Below are 17,133 nucleotides of genomic sequence, written 5' to 3'. Positions count from 1 at the left end.
TCTGCTCAGGCGAGGAAGCTGACACGGGATGATTGTGATTCCACTTATGTGAGAAAGCTGACCAGGCAGATTTAGAGATGAGGCCCCTCGGGGTGAGGGCAGGGACAGGCTGAGTGGTGCTGCCTGAGCCTCCTGCCTGGGCTGGTGGGAGGTCCTGAGCTCAGAGTGGTGATGGTTGCATGGCTTGTAGAGCAATTAACGAGGCCATGGAGTGGCTCAAAAATGGTTTGAATGGCAAGTTTTAGGTTAGATACACACAGTAACAATAAAAGTGTTGAATCTTAGAGCCTTTCACATTAATACACATTTTTTCCGCTGAAAAAATCATCATACAGTTCATACTAATTTATCAACTCCTTTTTCCCATCAAATTCTGTTTTTCTATGTCATTAAATGTTATTCTAAGCATTATTTCAAATGGCTATGTTATATTTCATGATATAATTTGTATCATTTTTGCCAGATTCACTAGTTTAATATGTGGATGATCAATTTTTATTATACACAATGCTTCAACAGACATTACATAGCTAAGTCTTTTCACATGTTTAAGACAGATTTTCTGGTCAAGGATTTTTGGGGGCAAGATATATACTGATTTTTAAGGCCTTTGATCCCTCTTTCTTGAATGCACCGGGAAGTATGTGAGCACTCATTTCCCTGCACTCTCACCAACACCAACCATTACAGTTAAAAAAAGACTCACAGTTTGATTATGCAAAAATGAGTTTTTTTTATTATTTTAATTTGCTTCTGTCAAAGTAAACAGTTTTTTGTATGTAGTTATTTACATATGTAGAGTACATCATGTGAAATGCTGGGCTGGATGAATCACAAGCTGGAATCAAGATTACTGGGAAAAATATCAGTAACTTCAGACATGCAGATGATACCACTGTAAGGGCTGAAAGTGAAGAGGAACTAAAGAGCCTCTTGATGAAGTTGAAAGAGAGTGAAAAATGTGGCTTGAAACTCAACATTCAAAAAACTAAGATCATGGAATCCGGTTGCATCACTTCATGGCAAATAGATGGATAAAAAGTGGAAACAGTGGCAGGTTTTATTTTCTTGGACTCCAAAATCACTGCGGAGGGTGACTGCAGTCATGAGATCAAACGACACTTGCTCCTTGGAAGGAAAGCTATGACAAACCTGGAGAACATATTAAAAAGCAGAGACATCACTTTGCCAACAAAGGTCTGAATAGTCAAAGCTATGGTTTTTCCAGGAGTCATGTATGCATGTGAGAGTTGAACCATAAAGAAGGCTGAGTGCTGAATTGATGCTTTCAAACTGTGGTGCTGGAGAAGACTCTTGGGAGTCCCGACAGCCAGGAGATCAGACCAGTCAGTCCTAAAGGAAATCAACCCTGAATATTTATTGGAAGGACTGATGTTGAAGCTGAAGCCCCAATACTTTGGCCACCTGATGAGAAGAGCTGACTCATTGGAAAAGACTCTGATGCTAGAAAAGATTGGGGGCAAGAGGAGAAGGGGGCAACACAGGATGAGATGGTTGGATGGCATCACTGAACCAATGGAGATGAGTTTGAGCAAACTCCAGGAGATAGTGGAGAAGGCAATGGCAACCCACTCCAGTACTCTCTCCTGGAGAGTCCCATGGACGGAGGAGCCTGGTAGGCCGCAGTCCATGGTCGTGCAGAGTCGGATAGTCGCTTCAGTTGAAGTGACTTAGCAGCAGCAGCAGCAGCGGGAGATATTGGAGGACAGGGAAGCCTGGATTGCTGTACTTCATGGGGTCACAAAGAGCCGGACACAACTTCACAGCTGAACAAAGTTACATGAGTCATGGATGTTTTTTCAAGGCAGTATCTAGTCCTTTGCTTTGGTGGGTTTTGAGATCTGGCAACCTTTAGCTGCTCTATAAATGCCTGCAGGTAAGTGTTAGTCCTCCATTAGGATGGGTGGGTGAGTTCTGCCTAGTGCTTGGCCAGGGGACAATTTCCTGGCCCCATCACTGGAGCCAGTGCCCAAGCAAAGCACTACTGCAGAGGCAGGAGGTCAGGGCTGAGGGCTTTGTAGGAGTAGCTGTACCAGCAGGACAACTGGTTGGTACAGGTCTGGAGTGGACAGTTCACCAGTGAGCCTAGCTGCGCTTTGGGTGCCATAGAAAGAGGGGCCCTTGAAACCCAAGACCAGACACAGAAGACAGTCTGTCTGAGAAGCAGACTGTAGGATAGCACTGAGCTGTCTGTGGTTAGAGTCCCGGAAAGGAGGGAGACCCAGTGGAAGAAAATGTATTGAAGGAAAAGTGGTCATAAATTTTCCAAATTTGATGAAAAATAACCTCCAGGTTCAAGAATCTCAGCAAACCCCAAGCTGGACAAATGCACAGGCTGCTACGCCAAAATGCATCATGTTAAACTGTGGAAAACCTTAATGCGGCCCCAGAAGAGCAGCCTGGTGCAGCACATGTAAATGAACACTGCATGTGCTTGCCTGCTTCGCATATGAAACCACAGGGGCCAGGAAACCATGGAGTGATTTTCTCATTGTGCTGAAAGGGGGAAAAAAGTCCAAAAACATGTCCGCCAAGAATGCTACAGCCAATACAAGTGTCCTTCAGAAATAATTGTGAAATAAAACATTTTCAGGTGCACAAAAACTGACAGAACTTAATAGCAGATTCACAGTAGAGCCAGGAGGAGAATCTCATCCTTGGAAATAATGAAAATACCAGAAATGGGGAAGTTTATTAAAAGGTGAAGGCTGTTTAAAGGAAGATGAGTATTGTGAGATGGAGTTTACACAGACGGGACATCGACACAACCGTGGGAACTAGGGGACGGTGGAGCGGCGTGAGCATGGCCCTCAGGGTCAGTTCTGGGAGCAGGCAGTGCTGCTCTGAGCTGTGGACAGTTGAAAGTTGTGATCTTGCAGAAGACTGAGGAGTAACTTAAAAGAAGCATAGCTTTAAGGAAATATTTTTTAAAGGTAGTAGAGAAAGTAAAATGGAATCTTAGTGCTTTGTGACTGGAAAGCAGGAAAAGAGGAGTAAAAACAGGTGGGACCACAGCAAGATGGTCATCTGACCCTCACCACATCGTAGTTCTGTCCAGCATCAGAGGATGAAGCCCTGCAGCCTGAGGAGACGTTTGAGCTGGTGAACAGACGAGAGCCAGCCCTGCTTCCACAGAGAGCACGTGAGAACATGCGGAGAGCACATGCGAACACACGGAGAGCACGTGCTAACACAGCACAGTGAGCACACAGAACACTGACACAGAGCACACACTAACACAGAGCACATGTGAACACATGCAGAGTGTGTGCTAACAGCGCAGTGAACACGGAGAGCACACGCTAACACAGAACCCATGAACACATGGAGATCACACCCCAACACAGCACAGTGACCATGTAGGGCACACACTAGCATGGAGAGCACACGTGAACACATGGAGAGCACATGCTGACACAGAGCACATGTGAACATAGGGAGAGCGTGTGCTAACAGCACAGTGAACACGGAGAGCACACGCTAACACAGAACCCATGAACACATAGCAATCGCACCTGAACACATGGAGAGCACACATGCACACACAGAACACCCGGGGACACATGGAGATTACATGTTAACATGGCACTGAATGTGGAGAGCACATGCTAACACATGGATAGAACACGCTAACACGGCATGCTAACACAGACAACACTCACACACGCACCAGGCAGGAGCGAGCAGGGTGAAGGCGCGTCAGGCACGTGGTGAACAGAAGAGTCAAGTGCAGCAGGCGAGGGCATAGAGCGTTCGGAGGTGAAGAGGGAACGGTTTCCTCAGCAGGACACAAAAAAGTACAGAAGAGATTGACACTGTTGAGAGCGTTAGAATTCAGGATTTCCAGGCCTTCCCTGGTGCGGTGGTTAAGATTCAACCTCCCAGTGCAGGAGTGCAGGTCCAGACTCTGGTCAGGGAGCTGAGATCCCACATACCTCAGAGCCAAGAGACGGTAACAGAAGCAGTGTTGCAGTGAATTCAATAAGGACTTTAAAAAATAGTCCATATAAAAAAAAAAAAAGAGATTTTCGTGTTTCTGTTGAACAGAAGACGCATGGAGCACGGGAGGGGCCGCACAGTGCGGGGGGCCTCCTGCAGGTGGAGGGAGGTTGGGCAGCCTCCATCCCTGGCCGTGGGTCCTGTGAAGCCCACAGCTGAGCCCCCCGGGGAGGAGCGCACGTCACTGCTCTGGGGCAGGGGTCTCCGGGTCAGGGTCACGGGGCACCGAGGGCACGTCGCGGCATTTGGTGTGTCTTGCACAAGAGGAGGTCCCGGCAGCCCAGGTCTCCTTGGCCAGCGACACAGGCTGGGCTGCCCAGCATCAGCGAGTGTGAGTGAGCAGGTGCGGCATGTGCCCAACGGAGCCCTCAGGGTGTGGGACTGAGTGGACTGCAGAAGGGTGTTTGTCTACACGTTACAGCTCAGCACGCGGAGTCTTTGTTTCTGGATGTGCACTTGTGTAGCCAGAGCCTCGGGGGGCACCCACCTTCGAGCCTCGGCCGTCACTCCCCCCGCCCTGTCTGGCCTCTACTCAGAGGGTGGAGTGGGGGTTGGGCGGCGGCTCTGGTGCTGGGTGTTCCGTGGCTGAGGTAGATTTAGGTTCCTGGGAGGTGGAGACAAAGGCCAGCCAGCAGACGCCTGCCGATGGGCCCTGGGGCTTGGTCGCCATGGAGCGTCAGGCGGGGGGAGCTCAGCACCCTAGGGCTCCCGGGGCCTGTTGGCTGTGGGACCTCAGCGGCTCTCGTGTTACAGGACGCAGAGGGCTCGACCTGTTTGCACCTGGCTGCCAAGAAAGGCCACTACGACGTGGTTCAGTACCTGCTCTCAAATGGACAGATGGACGTCAACTGTCAGGTAATTGCCCCATCCGCTCTTGATGCTGCTTCATGGGCTCCGCCTGACCTGAGACGAGTCCTCGCGGTGGTCCTGGCCCTGCCTGTCCTCGGGGCCACCTCTGCAGGGCCTGGAGACCTGGCCTCTTCTCCCCAGCCTGTCCGCCTCCTGGCCTGCTCTCTGGCTCACTGGCCTCCTAGAGGCCCGTCTTCAGGCACTGCCACTCGAGCGGGGCCCCAGCCTCCATGGGCCGAGCTGCCCTGGGCTCCTCGCCTTCCCTCCCAGCGCTGACTGTTGTCGGATGTTCCGTCTCTTCCCGTGTGCTTGCTTTGCGTCTGCCTGTCTGTCCAGCTGCTGTCAGGACTCTGGGGTGTCCTGCAGTACCCAGCACAGAGTAGGTCCCGTGTACGTCTCCTGACCTGTGAGGGGCTTGGGGAGAAGATGAGGGTGCAAGGAAGGGTCCTTCCAACTCTCAGGGACCCCTTCCCACCCCCTGGGACCCCACACATGACTGCGGTTCTGGGGTGACCACCTCCGTCACAGCGCGCCCCGTGTGCCGGCTCTGCTGTGGGCTCTCCCGGACGGACCACGGCGCCGCTCCCTGCAGAGAGGTTTGTGTCCCTGCGGGCCCCTCCCTCGGCACAGGTTCATCTCCCGCCCGGCGGACTGGGCTCTGCTGCCCTGCCATGTACCCGGTCCCGCAGCAGGTCTGTGGGCACCGTCTGACTTCAGCCGTGGAGGCCGAGTGGGTCCACGGGAACATGCGGTGACTAGAGCAGGCAGCAAGTTGTGTTGGCAGGGACTGAGCCTCTGGCCGCCAGAAGAGGAATTGGCCATGTGGTCCTTGTTGGCTCTGAGCTGCTCCTGGTTTAAATAAACCCCCGGGACCGCCGAGTGGGGTGGGGGCAGGGTAGAGAGGCAGCCAGCTGGGCAGGCTGTGGTCAGCTGGGTGGGCTTCTGCTCCTTGCCCTCCTTCACGGACTCCTCATCCTCTGATCTGGCATCTGTAGTTCATGCCTTGTGCGTGGTCTGTCCTGGGACCACCGAGTGGGCAGATGTATGCTGGCCGCTGCCTCCTACCAGCCAGGCACACTCTGCCCCTGGCCCTACTCTCTGCCCCGGCCCTGCTCTCTGCCCTGGCCCTGCTCTCTGCCCCGGGCCTGCTCTGCCTCCGGCCCTACTCTCTGCCCCTGGCCCTGCTCTCTGCCCTGGCCCTGCTCTCTGCCCCGGGCCTGCTCTGCCCCGGCCCCTTTCGTAGGTGATGCTGTCCGGGGCGCAGGTGTGTTGGTTGCCGGGCGGCCTGCCTGCACTCACCAGGGTCCCTGGGCAGTGCCCCAAACCTCGGTTTCCTTTAGCAGGACGGGGCCCCCACTCCTACCCCCTCCCTGGGGCCACTTCTCAGGTCCTGAGTGATGACTGTGTCTCTCCTCGCACATCCAGGGGCTGTGATAGGTTTTTCTTTGTCTTTGAAATTAGGATGATGGCGGCTGGACGCCCATGATTTGGGCCACTGAGTACAAGCATGTGGACCTCGTGAAGCTGTTGCTTTCCAAGGGGTCCGACATCAACATCCGGGACAACGTGAGTCTCCCCTGGCAGGAGGGCCTGGAGGACAGGCGGACGTAGGGTGGCTGACGGCACATTGGTCGTGGAGGCCGCATCCTAGCGCCTGCCCTGACCTCTTCCTATCCAGTTGTCAGCATGTGCTGACCCAGTGCGATCTCCTGTGTCGGCCAGTAGTTGGGTGTGAACCAAGGGGCACAGGCCCTGAGACCTGCCTCGGGTGGAGCTGTGTTTCCAGAAGTTTAGAGACATTGACTCTGGTGTCTGTGGTGGGGACTGCGGCCCAAGACACACCACCCCGGGGCTGAGGTGCTGAGGCGCCGGGCTTTCTGGGAACAGCCTTCGGCTGTGTGTTAGTGGGGAAGTTTGCTTGCAGGCAGCACCAGGCACTTCTGATGAAGCTGAAGGGGAGTCTCATCTCGGGAACGCTTTGGGGGTCCCAGCACCAGTGGGTGGTGGCCTGCTCTGGCATGAACCTGTGTGCTGCCTCCCAGGCGAAACACAGGGTTCCCGGGACACGGACGGGCTATGCTTGTGAGCTGTGTCCACCTTTGCAGAGTTACCAGAGCTGTAAGTAGGAAGCTGGCCACAAGTCCATGGCATTGATGATGGAGTAAGGCAGGAAGGCACAGCCATCCCTCTGCTCAGAGCCGCAAGTGGACCATGTGAAGACAGGATGGGAGCGGTGGCTGCTTTGCAAGAGGACCCTCCCCACAGAGCCTGGGAGCAGTAACCCCACCAAGGGCACTGCTGCTGGGGGCCCCCAGGCCTGAGATACACCCTTAACTGGGAATACTGAACACACCTGACGTGGACATAACCAGTGCTTCTTAATCAGACACACCAGATACCTGAGAACCAGTCCCCTAACAGACATGACTAGTCTTTCTTAACCAGACCTAACCAGATACCTGAGAACCAGCCCCCTAACAGACATGACTAGTCTTTCTTAACCAGACATAACCAGATACCTGAGAACCAGTCCTCTAACAGACATGACTAGTCCTTCTTAACCAGACATAACCAGCTCCCAAACCGCACGTAGCCAGGCTTCTGCCTTGTGTTGCCGAGCGGCCCTCTCAACCTTTTTCCTTGCAGTCCCGCCCGGGCGCTGGCCTGGCTCCCTCCCTGTGGCTGCGCGGAGCCGCCTGCGTGTCCCGCGTGTGGGCTGCGGCCGGTCTCCGCGCGGCCAGCCCTGCAGGGGCGTGTTTCCCGGGGGCGGGTCTGGCTGCCCCACGCTCTACTGCTCTCACAGATGTGCTGGGTCTTTCTCTTCTTTTCAGGTCTTTTCATTTTTTTACTGGATTGTTTATCTTATTCTCAAGTTTGGAGAGTTTCTGTGTATTCTAGATAGAAGTGCTTTATTAGATAGTGTGTTCTGTTACTCTCAGTTCAGTTTATCAATTATTTTGTCTATGTGTGTGCTAAGTTGCTTCAGTTGTGTTGACTCTGCGACCCAATGGACCATAGCCCACCAGGCTCCTCTGTCCATGGCATTTCCCAGGCAAAGATATTGGAGTGGGTTGCCATTTCCTTCTCCGGGGGATTTTCCCTTGCCAGGGATGAAACCTACATCTCTTAGGTCTCCTGTGTTGGTGGGAGTGTTCTTTATCACGTGTGAAATCCCTGCCCCACCCAGACACTCCATGTCTCCTGTTGTAGTCTGTAGGTTCAGAAGCATGGTAGGAAGTGGGGTTGGGCTCTTTCTTCTTGGTGTGTGGACCTGTCACTGTTGCCAGCAGTGTGCGTAGGAAGCGGCCTTTCCTCCTTGATGGGCTCTGCCCGGTGGCCACGCTTGTCTTCCGGGCCTGGGCCCTGTCCTTGTTCTGGGGCAGGCCCTCCTGACGAACATCGCTTCAGGGCCTGTGAGGAGAACCTCCCAGTATCCACTTCCATTTCTCCCTCCCCAGCTTCATGCAGTTCCTCTCATGTATTTTACTAAATAAACAACATAATATGGGGCTGTTTGTTTAAACAGTGGTGGCCTCTGGGAAAGGCTGTGACGACGCGCTTGGTGTCTGGCTCCCGGAGTCCCCTCCTCCTCAGGCCCGTGTGTCCACTGCCATTTCCTTCTGCGTGTCTGAGGTCTGTCCGCATTTCCCGCCATGCTGGGTGGCCTGGGGTGAAATCTCAGCTTCTTAACGCCTGCAGAGTCCTTTCCCTCGCTCTTGAAAGGTGTTCTTCTGGGTGAAGAGGTGTGACTGACAGTTGGTCTCAGTGCGTCCCTGAGTCCTGGCCCGCACGTCTGCAGCGGGAAGGTCTTGCTGGCGGCCTTGCTTGGTCTCTCTGTGTCACGTGCCTCTTCACTTCCGGGTTCTTTTAAGGCTGTCTCTTTGTTGCTGGGCTTTGGTGCTCTTACTACAAGGTGCCTGGTGACGTGTGCGTGCAAGTGTGCGCTCAGGGTTCCCCCTGGGTCCGTTGTAGGGGGGCTTTACCAACCTGGAAGCTTCCCACTCACTTCTTCCAGAGTCGCCTCTGCCCCACCCCGCTTGTGGAGGCTGTGGTTCCATGTGTACCGAGAAGCTGTTCCACTGCTCACTGAAGCCCTTTTCATTTGCTGAGGTTATTTTTCACTCTGGACGTCTGCTTCGTCGGTCCTGCGCGCTGTGTCCTAGCTCGCCGGCCTCCTCCATGGTGTCTGCTACGCTGCTGATTCTGTCCCGTGTGCTCCCACCTCGGGCACTGTGGCCTTCAGCTCTGAACGTCCTGCAGGGCCTTCTTGGTATTTTCTGAAGTGTGTCTCTTCTGAACACAGTTGTTCGGCTTCTCTGATGCCCGAGTTTGCTGGTCCACCCTGTGTGTCATTTCTGGGTTTGGGTGGTTGACTTTCTGCTCGTTGTAGGTCTGGTTTTCCGAGTCTTTGTTTGTCTGGTAAGCTGACACTGGAGTCAAGATGCTGTGAACTCACCTTGCTGGGAATCTGTCTTCAACCTTGTTCCCAGTGCAGCAGTGTTATTTGGAAATGGCCCAGTCATGTGGGGTAGTCTGAACACATCTCAGCTGAGGCTGGTCATCCCTACCCTGTGGGGCCGGCACTGAGCCTTGGGCACCGGGGTGTCCTTCTGGAGGCCCAGGCTTGGAATGTGCAGCCCTCCAGAGGCCTGTCTCAGCCCATCGCTGGCCCTCACTCCTGGCCGCCTTGTCCTGGGGCCGCCTGATCTGGAGCTGAGAGGGACAGGGAGCAGCAGCCAGCTCACTCCCCCCTCGGGGTGCAGCCCCTCACTGCCTGATGTCCAGCTCCTGAAAACTGTTCTGCCTGCATTCCCACCTAGGTGTGGGTAGGGGTAGACCCATCATAGCCCCTCTTGCCCCTCCTTTGCTGGACGCCTGTGAGGCGTGCGGGCCTGTCCTGAGGTAGTGGCCCGGGCACCTCCCCCAACCCAGGCCTGGGGGCTGGGACAGGCTCAGTTCTGCTGATAAGGTCTCGGAGAGCTCTGATGCTGGAGCAGGAAGAGGCCCCTGGGGGGGGCTCCGTTTCACTGAGGAGCCCACAGGTGTGCGGCAGGTGGAACCTGGGGCGGGGGCTTCTGAGAGCGATGCCGGGGAGAGGAGTCCGCTTCGCTTTCTCTGTGGACTCAGCAAGCGGGGCAGGCCCTGGCCCCTCAGCTCCTGCTCCACGCTGTCTTCCTCAAGGTGGCCAAGCTGGAGGCCTGGGACATATGAGGTGTGGGGATGGGGCGCTGAACGGAGCAGGGCCCGGCGTCCCGGACATGATGCACCCTCTGCCCACACAGCAGAGAGCGGAGGCTGCAGCCCTGAGGCCAGTGGCCAGAAAGGGCAGCGGGAACATCGCTGGGAGTGTCTGCAAGGGAGGCGGAGCCGGGGGCCGGGGGCAGAGCCGGGGGCTGAGCCAGGGGCTGGGGGGGCAGAGCTGGGGGCTAGGGGCGCCCTGCTCTGGGAGCCAGGGACCAGGGGCCGCTCTGGGCGGGCTCTCTGTGCATGGGGCCGTGTGCAGCAGGTTGGATATGCCATGGTTCTCGTTTAGACTTTGTCTTTTGACTTTTAGGTTTGCTCCTCATTGTTATCTTATCTTGTTTTTTATTTACCTTTTGTTTTCACGTTTGTTTTTTAAGAACTAGTCTTCTAACAGACTTAACATGGTAGATTATATCACGTGTATAATCTATATGTGGTAAATCATATATTTTACATACGGCACAGGTACTTCAAAATTTTTCTTTGCCTCATTTAAAGTTTTTAGATTTTTATGAAATAAAGTTTTAATCAGATTTGCCTTTTTCACATCTTACGTAAGCATCACTACCCTACAGTCATGACTGTGCCTCAGAAGGAACGTAATTTAGAAAAGCAGGTAAACTGGCCCCGGGTGGTGTGTCGTGTACGGCGCAGCCCGATTCAGGAGGCTGTCTTCTGTTTGTAACCTGCTCTGCACTGTGATGATGTGCATTTTAATGAAAGCGAGACAAAACAGCAGGACGCCTCTGTCGGATGGGGCTCACCCCCGTGTCCCCCACCCAGGAGGAGAACATCTGCCTGCATTGGGCGGCCTTCTCGGGCTGCGTGGACATCGCTGAGATCCTGCTGGCCGCCAGGTGTGACCTGCATGCGGTGAACATCCATGGGGACTCGCCCCTGCACATCGCAGCCAGGGAGGACCGCTACGCCTGTGTCGTGTGAGTGGCTCCAGGGCCCCGGGGACTTCTTGTGGCGGACAGGCCTCTCCCGCCAGGCCTGCGGTCAGCGGTCAGCGTAGCTTGGGAGGATTGCGGTGAAAATCCGCCATCCTGGAGGCTCCCAGCTCGGGGCCAGGGGAGCGACGCCGTCTGGAGGGCAGATGGGTCGCTGGGAGCCCCGCTTGCCAGAGCCTTTTCTCCACTCCAGGCTGAAGCTCAGGGCCGTGCGGCCCCATCATCCCTGCATGGGGGCCTGGGACGAGGGGTGCCCCTGCCACGGGGCCTGCGCCCTCTCGGATGGGGTCCCTGGGGACGCCGAGCTCTGGCACACTGATCCTCCCTGGCACACCATCGCCTGCCAGGTGCTGAGCTTGTGGCCAAGAGACGTCGCTGTCCTTTCATCCCGAGGGTGCCTTTAATGGAAAAGCTGAGAAAAGTCGGATGCCATCCCTAGTTTCTGTGCTCTTCCCGCGAAGGACAGTGCTTATGGGGAGGAGGCTGTGTCTGCGTGGTGGCTGGAGGCGCCGGTCTGCAGGCTGTGGCGTCTGGGAGCAGGCGGCGGGTCCTGTTTGCACTGGGTGGGCATGCTGCGTGCATCTTGTCGTTGAGTCTTGGACTGAAGGGCTGAGCGTCCTGTGCCTGGCTCTCTGTGCAGCCTCTTCCTGTCCCGGGACTCGGACGTCACCCTGAAGAACAAGGAGGGGGAGACGCCCCTGCAGTGCGCCAGCCTCAACTCACAGGTGTGGAGCGCCCTGCAGGTGAGCCAGGCTCTGCGGGACGCAGCGCCCGACAGGCCCGCCCCGGTGGAGAAGACGGTGAGCAGGTGAGGAGCGGCCAGCATCAGGGCGGCGCAGGCGTGGGAGGGAGCTGGGCTCGCCTGGAGCTGACACGCCCCCCGTGGCAGGGACATCGCTCGGGGCTACGAGCGGATCCCCATCCCCTGCGTCAACGGTGTGGATGGTGAGCCGTGCCCCAGCAACTACAAGTACGTGTCTCAGAACTGCGTGACGTCCCCCATGAACATCGACAGGAACATCACCCACCTGCAGGTCGGCGGGGGCCCTGGTCCAAGCGGTTGCTGGGTGGTGGGAGGCTCGGGCCCAGGCTCGGGCTGCCCTCAGCTCTACTGGCTCAGTTCTGGCCACTCCCCCAGCACCTGCCCGCTTTCCTGCGCTCCTGGGGCCAAGAGCCCAGGTCCCCAGCCCCCCCCCTGCAAGCCCTGCGCCGGACCCGCGTGTTCTCTCCACCTCCTCCTTGGGGGAGGCTGCAGGCCCCGGCTTCCTGAGGACCGTCCCCAGAGCTGGGAATGGCGTGGGGCTGTGGGGTGGGGCGCTGTCTGACACGGCCCTCCCCGCAGTACTGCGTGTGCATCGACGACTGCTCCTCCAGCAACTGCATGTGTGGCCAGCTCAGCATGCGCTGCTGGTACGACAAGGTGAGCACGCGGGTGAGTGGGGGGTGCAGGGGGCGCCGACTGGGGGCCAGGGCAGGGGGCAGGGCGGAGCCTGTGTCCCTGGGTTGGGGGCTGGGGCCAGGGTGGCGTCACTAGCCTGGCTGGAGGCAGCTGCGGGGCTGGGAGGGTGCTGCTGAGGCAGGAACCCCCCGACTTTGGTTTGGGGTTCAGAGGTCATTATTGGGGGCAGGAGCGGGGTGTACTGGGGTGAGGAGGGCACATAGGCCCTACATGGAGGCTGCTGGCACAGGGTCGTCATTAGGGAAGACGGAGCATCAGGGTCACCCAAACTAGAGGCTCAGGCATTGTGGGCAGGGCTCCTGGCACCTCTCTGAGGGTGTATCATGCTGACGGGGGCGGGGCCCGCAAGCTGTGCCCCTCAGAACGGCCCCTGAAGCTGCCAGGGCCTCAGACTCTGCCTGGTGTAGCCCAGCGGTTCACAGCGTCCCGGGTGTCAGACAGAAACAGGGTGCTGGGTCCCTCCAGAGTGGGTGTTTGCAGAGGGGCAGGATGTGCGGGCAGGTGGTCCAGGTGGGAGGCCACAGGGCAAGCTGCAGGGGCCTCAGGAGGCTGAGAGGATGCGGGGAAGGTGGGCAGGCCAGCCAGTCAGGGACCAGGAACCAGCCATGTGGACTCTTGGCCGCTCCTCCCGGGTGGAAACCAGCGTTCTAGGGGCGTGTTCGTCCGCGGGGGCCCTGCCGTGGGTGGTGAGCCCTTCTCGTGTCTGCCCCAGGACGGCCGGCTGCTGCCCGAGTTCAACATGGCAGAGCCACCCCTGCTGTTTGAGTGCAACCACGCCTGCTCCTGCTGGAGGACCTGCCGCAACCGCGTGGTGCAGAACGGCCTCAGGTGAGAGCTCTGCGGTCAAGGGTGCGGCTGGCCTGGGCCCTCGGGCAGCTCACGGGTTTCACGTGTGTCCACAGACGGGAGAACGTGTGTTTAGTGTGTGCGTGTGTTCCTTGGAGCCTTGGCCTGTGTTATGGGTTGGTGTAAAGAGCAGAAGCTGTGTGTGTGTGTGTCTGTCTGTCTGTCTGCATGTGCATGTTCCTTGGAGCCTCGGCCTTTGTTTCATGTTGATGTAAAGAGCAGGAGCCGTGTGTGTGTGTGTGCGCATGCGTGCGTGTTCCTTGGAGCCTTGGCCTGTGTTAGGGTTGATGTAAAGAGCAGAAGCTGTGTGTGCGTGCGCGCATGCGTGTGCGTGCGTGTTCCTGGGAGCCTTGGCCTGTGTTATGGTTGATGTAAAGAGCAGAAGCTGTGTGTGTGTGCGCGCATGCGTGTGCGTGCGTGTTCCTGGGAGCCTTAGCCTGTGTTAGGGTTGTTGTAAAGAGCAGAAGCTGTGTGTGTGTGCGCGCATGCGTGTGCGTGCGTGTTCCTGGGAGCCTTGGCCTGTGTTATGGTTGATGTAAAGAGCAAAAGCTGTGTGTGTGTGTGCGCGCATGCGTGTGCGTGCGTGTTCCTAGGAGCCTTGGCCTGTGTTAGGGTTGTAAAGAGCAGAAGCTGTGTGTGTGTGCGCGCATGCGTGTGCGTGCGTGTTCCTGGGAGCCTTGACTTGTGTTATGGTTGATGTAAAGAGCAGAAGCTGTGTGTGTGTGCGCGCATGCGTGTGCGTGCGTGTTCCTGGGAGCCTTGGCCTGTGTTATGGTTGATGTAAAGAGCAGAAGCTGTGTGTGTGTGCGTGCATGCGTGTGCGTGCGTGTTCCTAGGAGCCTTAGCCTGTGTTAGGGTTGTTGTAAAGAGCAGAAGCTGTGTGTGTGTGCGCGCATGCGTGTGCGTGCGTGTTCCTGGGAGCCTTGGCCTGTGTTATGGTTGATGTAAAGAGCAAAAGCTGTGTGTGTGTGTGCGCGCATGCGTGTGCGTGCGTGTTCCTAGGAGCCTTGGCCTGTGTTAGGGTTGTAAAGAGCAGAAGCTGTGTGTGTGTGCGCGCATGCGTGTGCGTGCGTGTTCCTGGGAGCCTTGACTTGTGTTATGGTTGATGTAAAGAGCAGAAGCTGTGTGTGTGTGCGCGCATGCGTGTGCGTGCGTGTTCCTGGGAGCCTTGGCCTGTGTTATGGTTGATGTAAAGAGAAGCTGTGTGTGTGTGCGCGCATGCGTGTGCGTGCGTGTTCCTAGGAGCCTTGGCCTGTGTTAGGGTTGTTGTAAAGAGCAGAAGCTGTGTGTGTGTGCGCGCATGCGTGTGCGTGCGTGTTCCTGGGAGCCTTGGCCTGTGTTATGGTTGATGTAAAGAGCAAAAGCTGTGTGTGTGTGTGCGCGCATGCGTGTGCGTGCGTGTTCCTAGGAGCCTTGGCCTGTGTTAGGGTTGTTGTAAAGAGCAGAAGCTGTGTGTGTGTGCGCGCATGCGTGTGCATGCGTGTTCCTGGGAGCCTTGACTTGTGTTATGGTTGATGTAAAGAGCAGAAGCTGTGTGTGTGCGTGTGCATGCGTGTGTGTGCGTGTTCCTGGGAGCCTTGGCCTGTGTTAGGGTTGTTGTAAAGAGCAGAAGCCGTGTTTCCTACCTGCTCAGATGTGGGTTCAGGTCACACAGCCCAAAGGCGAGAGCCGGGCTTCCCATGAGCCGCCTTCTCCAAGCTTACGAGTTTGAGCGTGTGTGGACACTTGGGTCCCCTTGCCCTCCGCCCTTTGTGTCATGGAGGTGGCGTCTCGTGTAACATCTTTTGTCGCTTAGCTATGTGGGTGTTTAGCCTGCTGACCCCCCAGAGCCAGACCCTGGGGCTGTGGTCATGGAGCTTTTTTCTGTGGAGTGCTCGAGAGTTGGAAAGTCTAAGGTCATGAGGGCAGATTTATGTCCTGTGTACGTTTAGCTGAGCGTTAATGACCTCAGGATTTTGGGGTCTGTTAATAGTAAGTAACTTCGCTGCACCGTGTGAGCAGCCCACACTTCTATGTCCTTGTGTGTGGCTGGAAGTCCTTGGGGAGAGGACAGACACACCTGTCTCCCTCTAGGGTCCCAGAACACAGATGGCAGGCGGATGCCCTGACTCTCGGGGCCGGGAGGGGGCCCCCCCTGCCCCCAAAGGTCAGCTCAGCCTTGCCGTTCGCACATCACCCGCGCCCAGCTGCATTCCAGTCGGGGCTGGCAGGCTGCTCACCGTCTGGTCCTTGTCACAGCTGAGGCTTGCCCAGCCTGGTCCCATGCTGGACGCTGGGGCCAGACCCTGCAGCGCAGGGAGGGTGGGCGGGGCCGAGGCCCCCCGCATCTCCTGAGGCGTGAAGGGCAGTGCGGGTGGCCAGGGCCTGGGGTTGCTTGGAGTCTCTGTTGCTCCCTCACCTGGTGCTGAAGTGCCTCCAGACAGGAAGGCGGTGTCTCCGCCCTCTACTCCCGAACCTCGCGTGTCATTCCTGAGCGGAGTGAGCTGGGACGTAGCTGTGTTTTCCAGGGCGAGGCTGCAGCTCTATCGGACGCAGAACATGGGCTGGGGCGTCCGGTCTCTGCAGGACATCCCACTGGGCACCTTTGTTTGCGAGTGAGTGCCGCTCTCCCGGGCCCTGCCCCTGCAGTCACAGGGTGGGTGGGTGGGAATCTCCTGGGCCTTGCCCCTGTGGTCTCGGAGTGGCGGAGAGGGGCAGCATGGGGGAGGGGCGCCAGGCAAGCCCCACCGCCCTCGTGGCCCAGACGCGCCAGGCGGGGCTGCCCAGGCCGGCTGTGTGGCTCGTGGAGTGGGTGCCCCCGCCCCGTCCGCTCTGACGCCTGCACTCCCTCCCCCGCTTGGAGCTCGCTTCAGAAGGTCTGTCAGGGTTTCGTTCGTGATTCCCAGGGATGACCACTTTGGACCCTGGTCAGAGGGTTTCTGTGTTGTATCCTGGGGCCAAGGTTCAGTCCTTGTTGAGTCACAGCAGATCGTCCTTGTGTGGGACTCCTTCAGGTTCCCAGGTGCCGCGTTCTCACCACCCCGCCCTGACCCACAGGTATGTCGGGGAGCTCATCTCTGACTCGGAAGCCGACGTGCGGGAAGAAGACTCTTACCTCTTTGATCTTGACAACAAGGTAACGCAGCCCGAGGGGTAGGACGTGGCGCCGGGGGGACCGTGGTGTGGCGGTGCCCATGGGTAGGGAGACTCGGCGGCCCTGGCCGCTGCCGGCCCTTCTGCTGGGCTTAGGTGCCTGCGGTGGGGTCACCAGGCCCAGAGGCCGTGTCTGTCCCGCCAGCCTCCTGAGTGTGGGGCTGGGACGCAGCTCTGCAGCCTGAGCCCGCCCTCTGAGCAAGGGTGGAGGCTCCGTGTGCACTGAGGGTCACATGTGTGACCACGGAGTCCTCCGTGTCCCGGCTCCCTCCCAGGGTCTGGCGGGGTCGCTGGACTCCAGCTTCTCCGCTCCGGGCCCTGATTTCCAGGGGTTTCTGAGCTGGCACAGCTGCCCTCCGCCTTGCCCTGGCTCCTGAGTTGCTCCCTGGTTCCTCAAGGCTGACCTAGGAACTGGCTGGAGCTCACAGGTGCTGCCAGCAGGGGCCCTCAAGTGCTCGGTCCTCCTCAGGAGCCTGAGCCTCCGAGCTGGGTCGGGGTGAAGCCAGGCGCTCGCTCCCATGCCCGCCCAGTGTGCCGTGTATTCCGAGTGCCCTGCTGAGCGGACATGGTCCCCTCACCAGCCGACGGTCCCCTCCCGGCCAGGCCACCGTTCCCGCTGTGGATGAAGGA

General features: G+C 57.4%; 1 protein-coding gene across 11 annotated transcripts in view; it reads left to right on the top strand.

Moving 5' to 3' along the window:
• Positions 1-17,133, top strand: part of EHMT1 (euchromatic histone lysine methyltransferase 1) — a 112,932-nt gene that overhangs the window by 87,367 nt on the left and 8,432 nt on the right. For all 11 annotated transcript variants that reach the window (XM_061154055.1, XM_061154057.1, XM_061154061.1 and 8 more), the window contains 9 exons: positions 4,774-4,875; positions 6,331-6,435; positions 10,897-11,051; positions 11,707-11,874; positions 11,956-12,100; positions 12,409-12,486; positions 13,238-13,353; positions 15,879-15,965; positions 16,408-16,486. In XM_061154055.1, the coding sequence (XP_061010038.1) occupies positions 4,774-4,875; positions 6,331-6,435; positions 10,897-11,051; positions 11,707-11,874; positions 11,956-12,100; positions 12,409-12,486; positions 13,238-13,353; positions 15,879-15,965; positions 16,408-16,486 (1,035 nt within the window). The remainder of the gene's footprint in view (positions 1-4,773; positions 4,876-6,330; positions 6,436-10,896; positions 11,052-11,706; positions 11,875-11,955; positions 12,101-12,408; positions 12,487-13,237; positions 13,354-15,878; positions 15,966-16,407; positions 16,487-17,133) is intronic.

Source organism: Dama dama, chromosome 11 (genome assembly GCF_033118175.1).
Source record: "Dama dama isolate Ldn47 chromosome 11, ASM3311817v1, whole genome shotgun sequence".
Taxonomy (NCBI): Eukaryota; Metazoa; Chordata; class Mammalia; order Artiodactyla; family Cervidae; genus Dama; species Dama dama.
The sequence above is the reverse complement of the archived record's forward strand: the minus strand, read 5'-3'. Positions and strand labels throughout refer to the sequence as shown.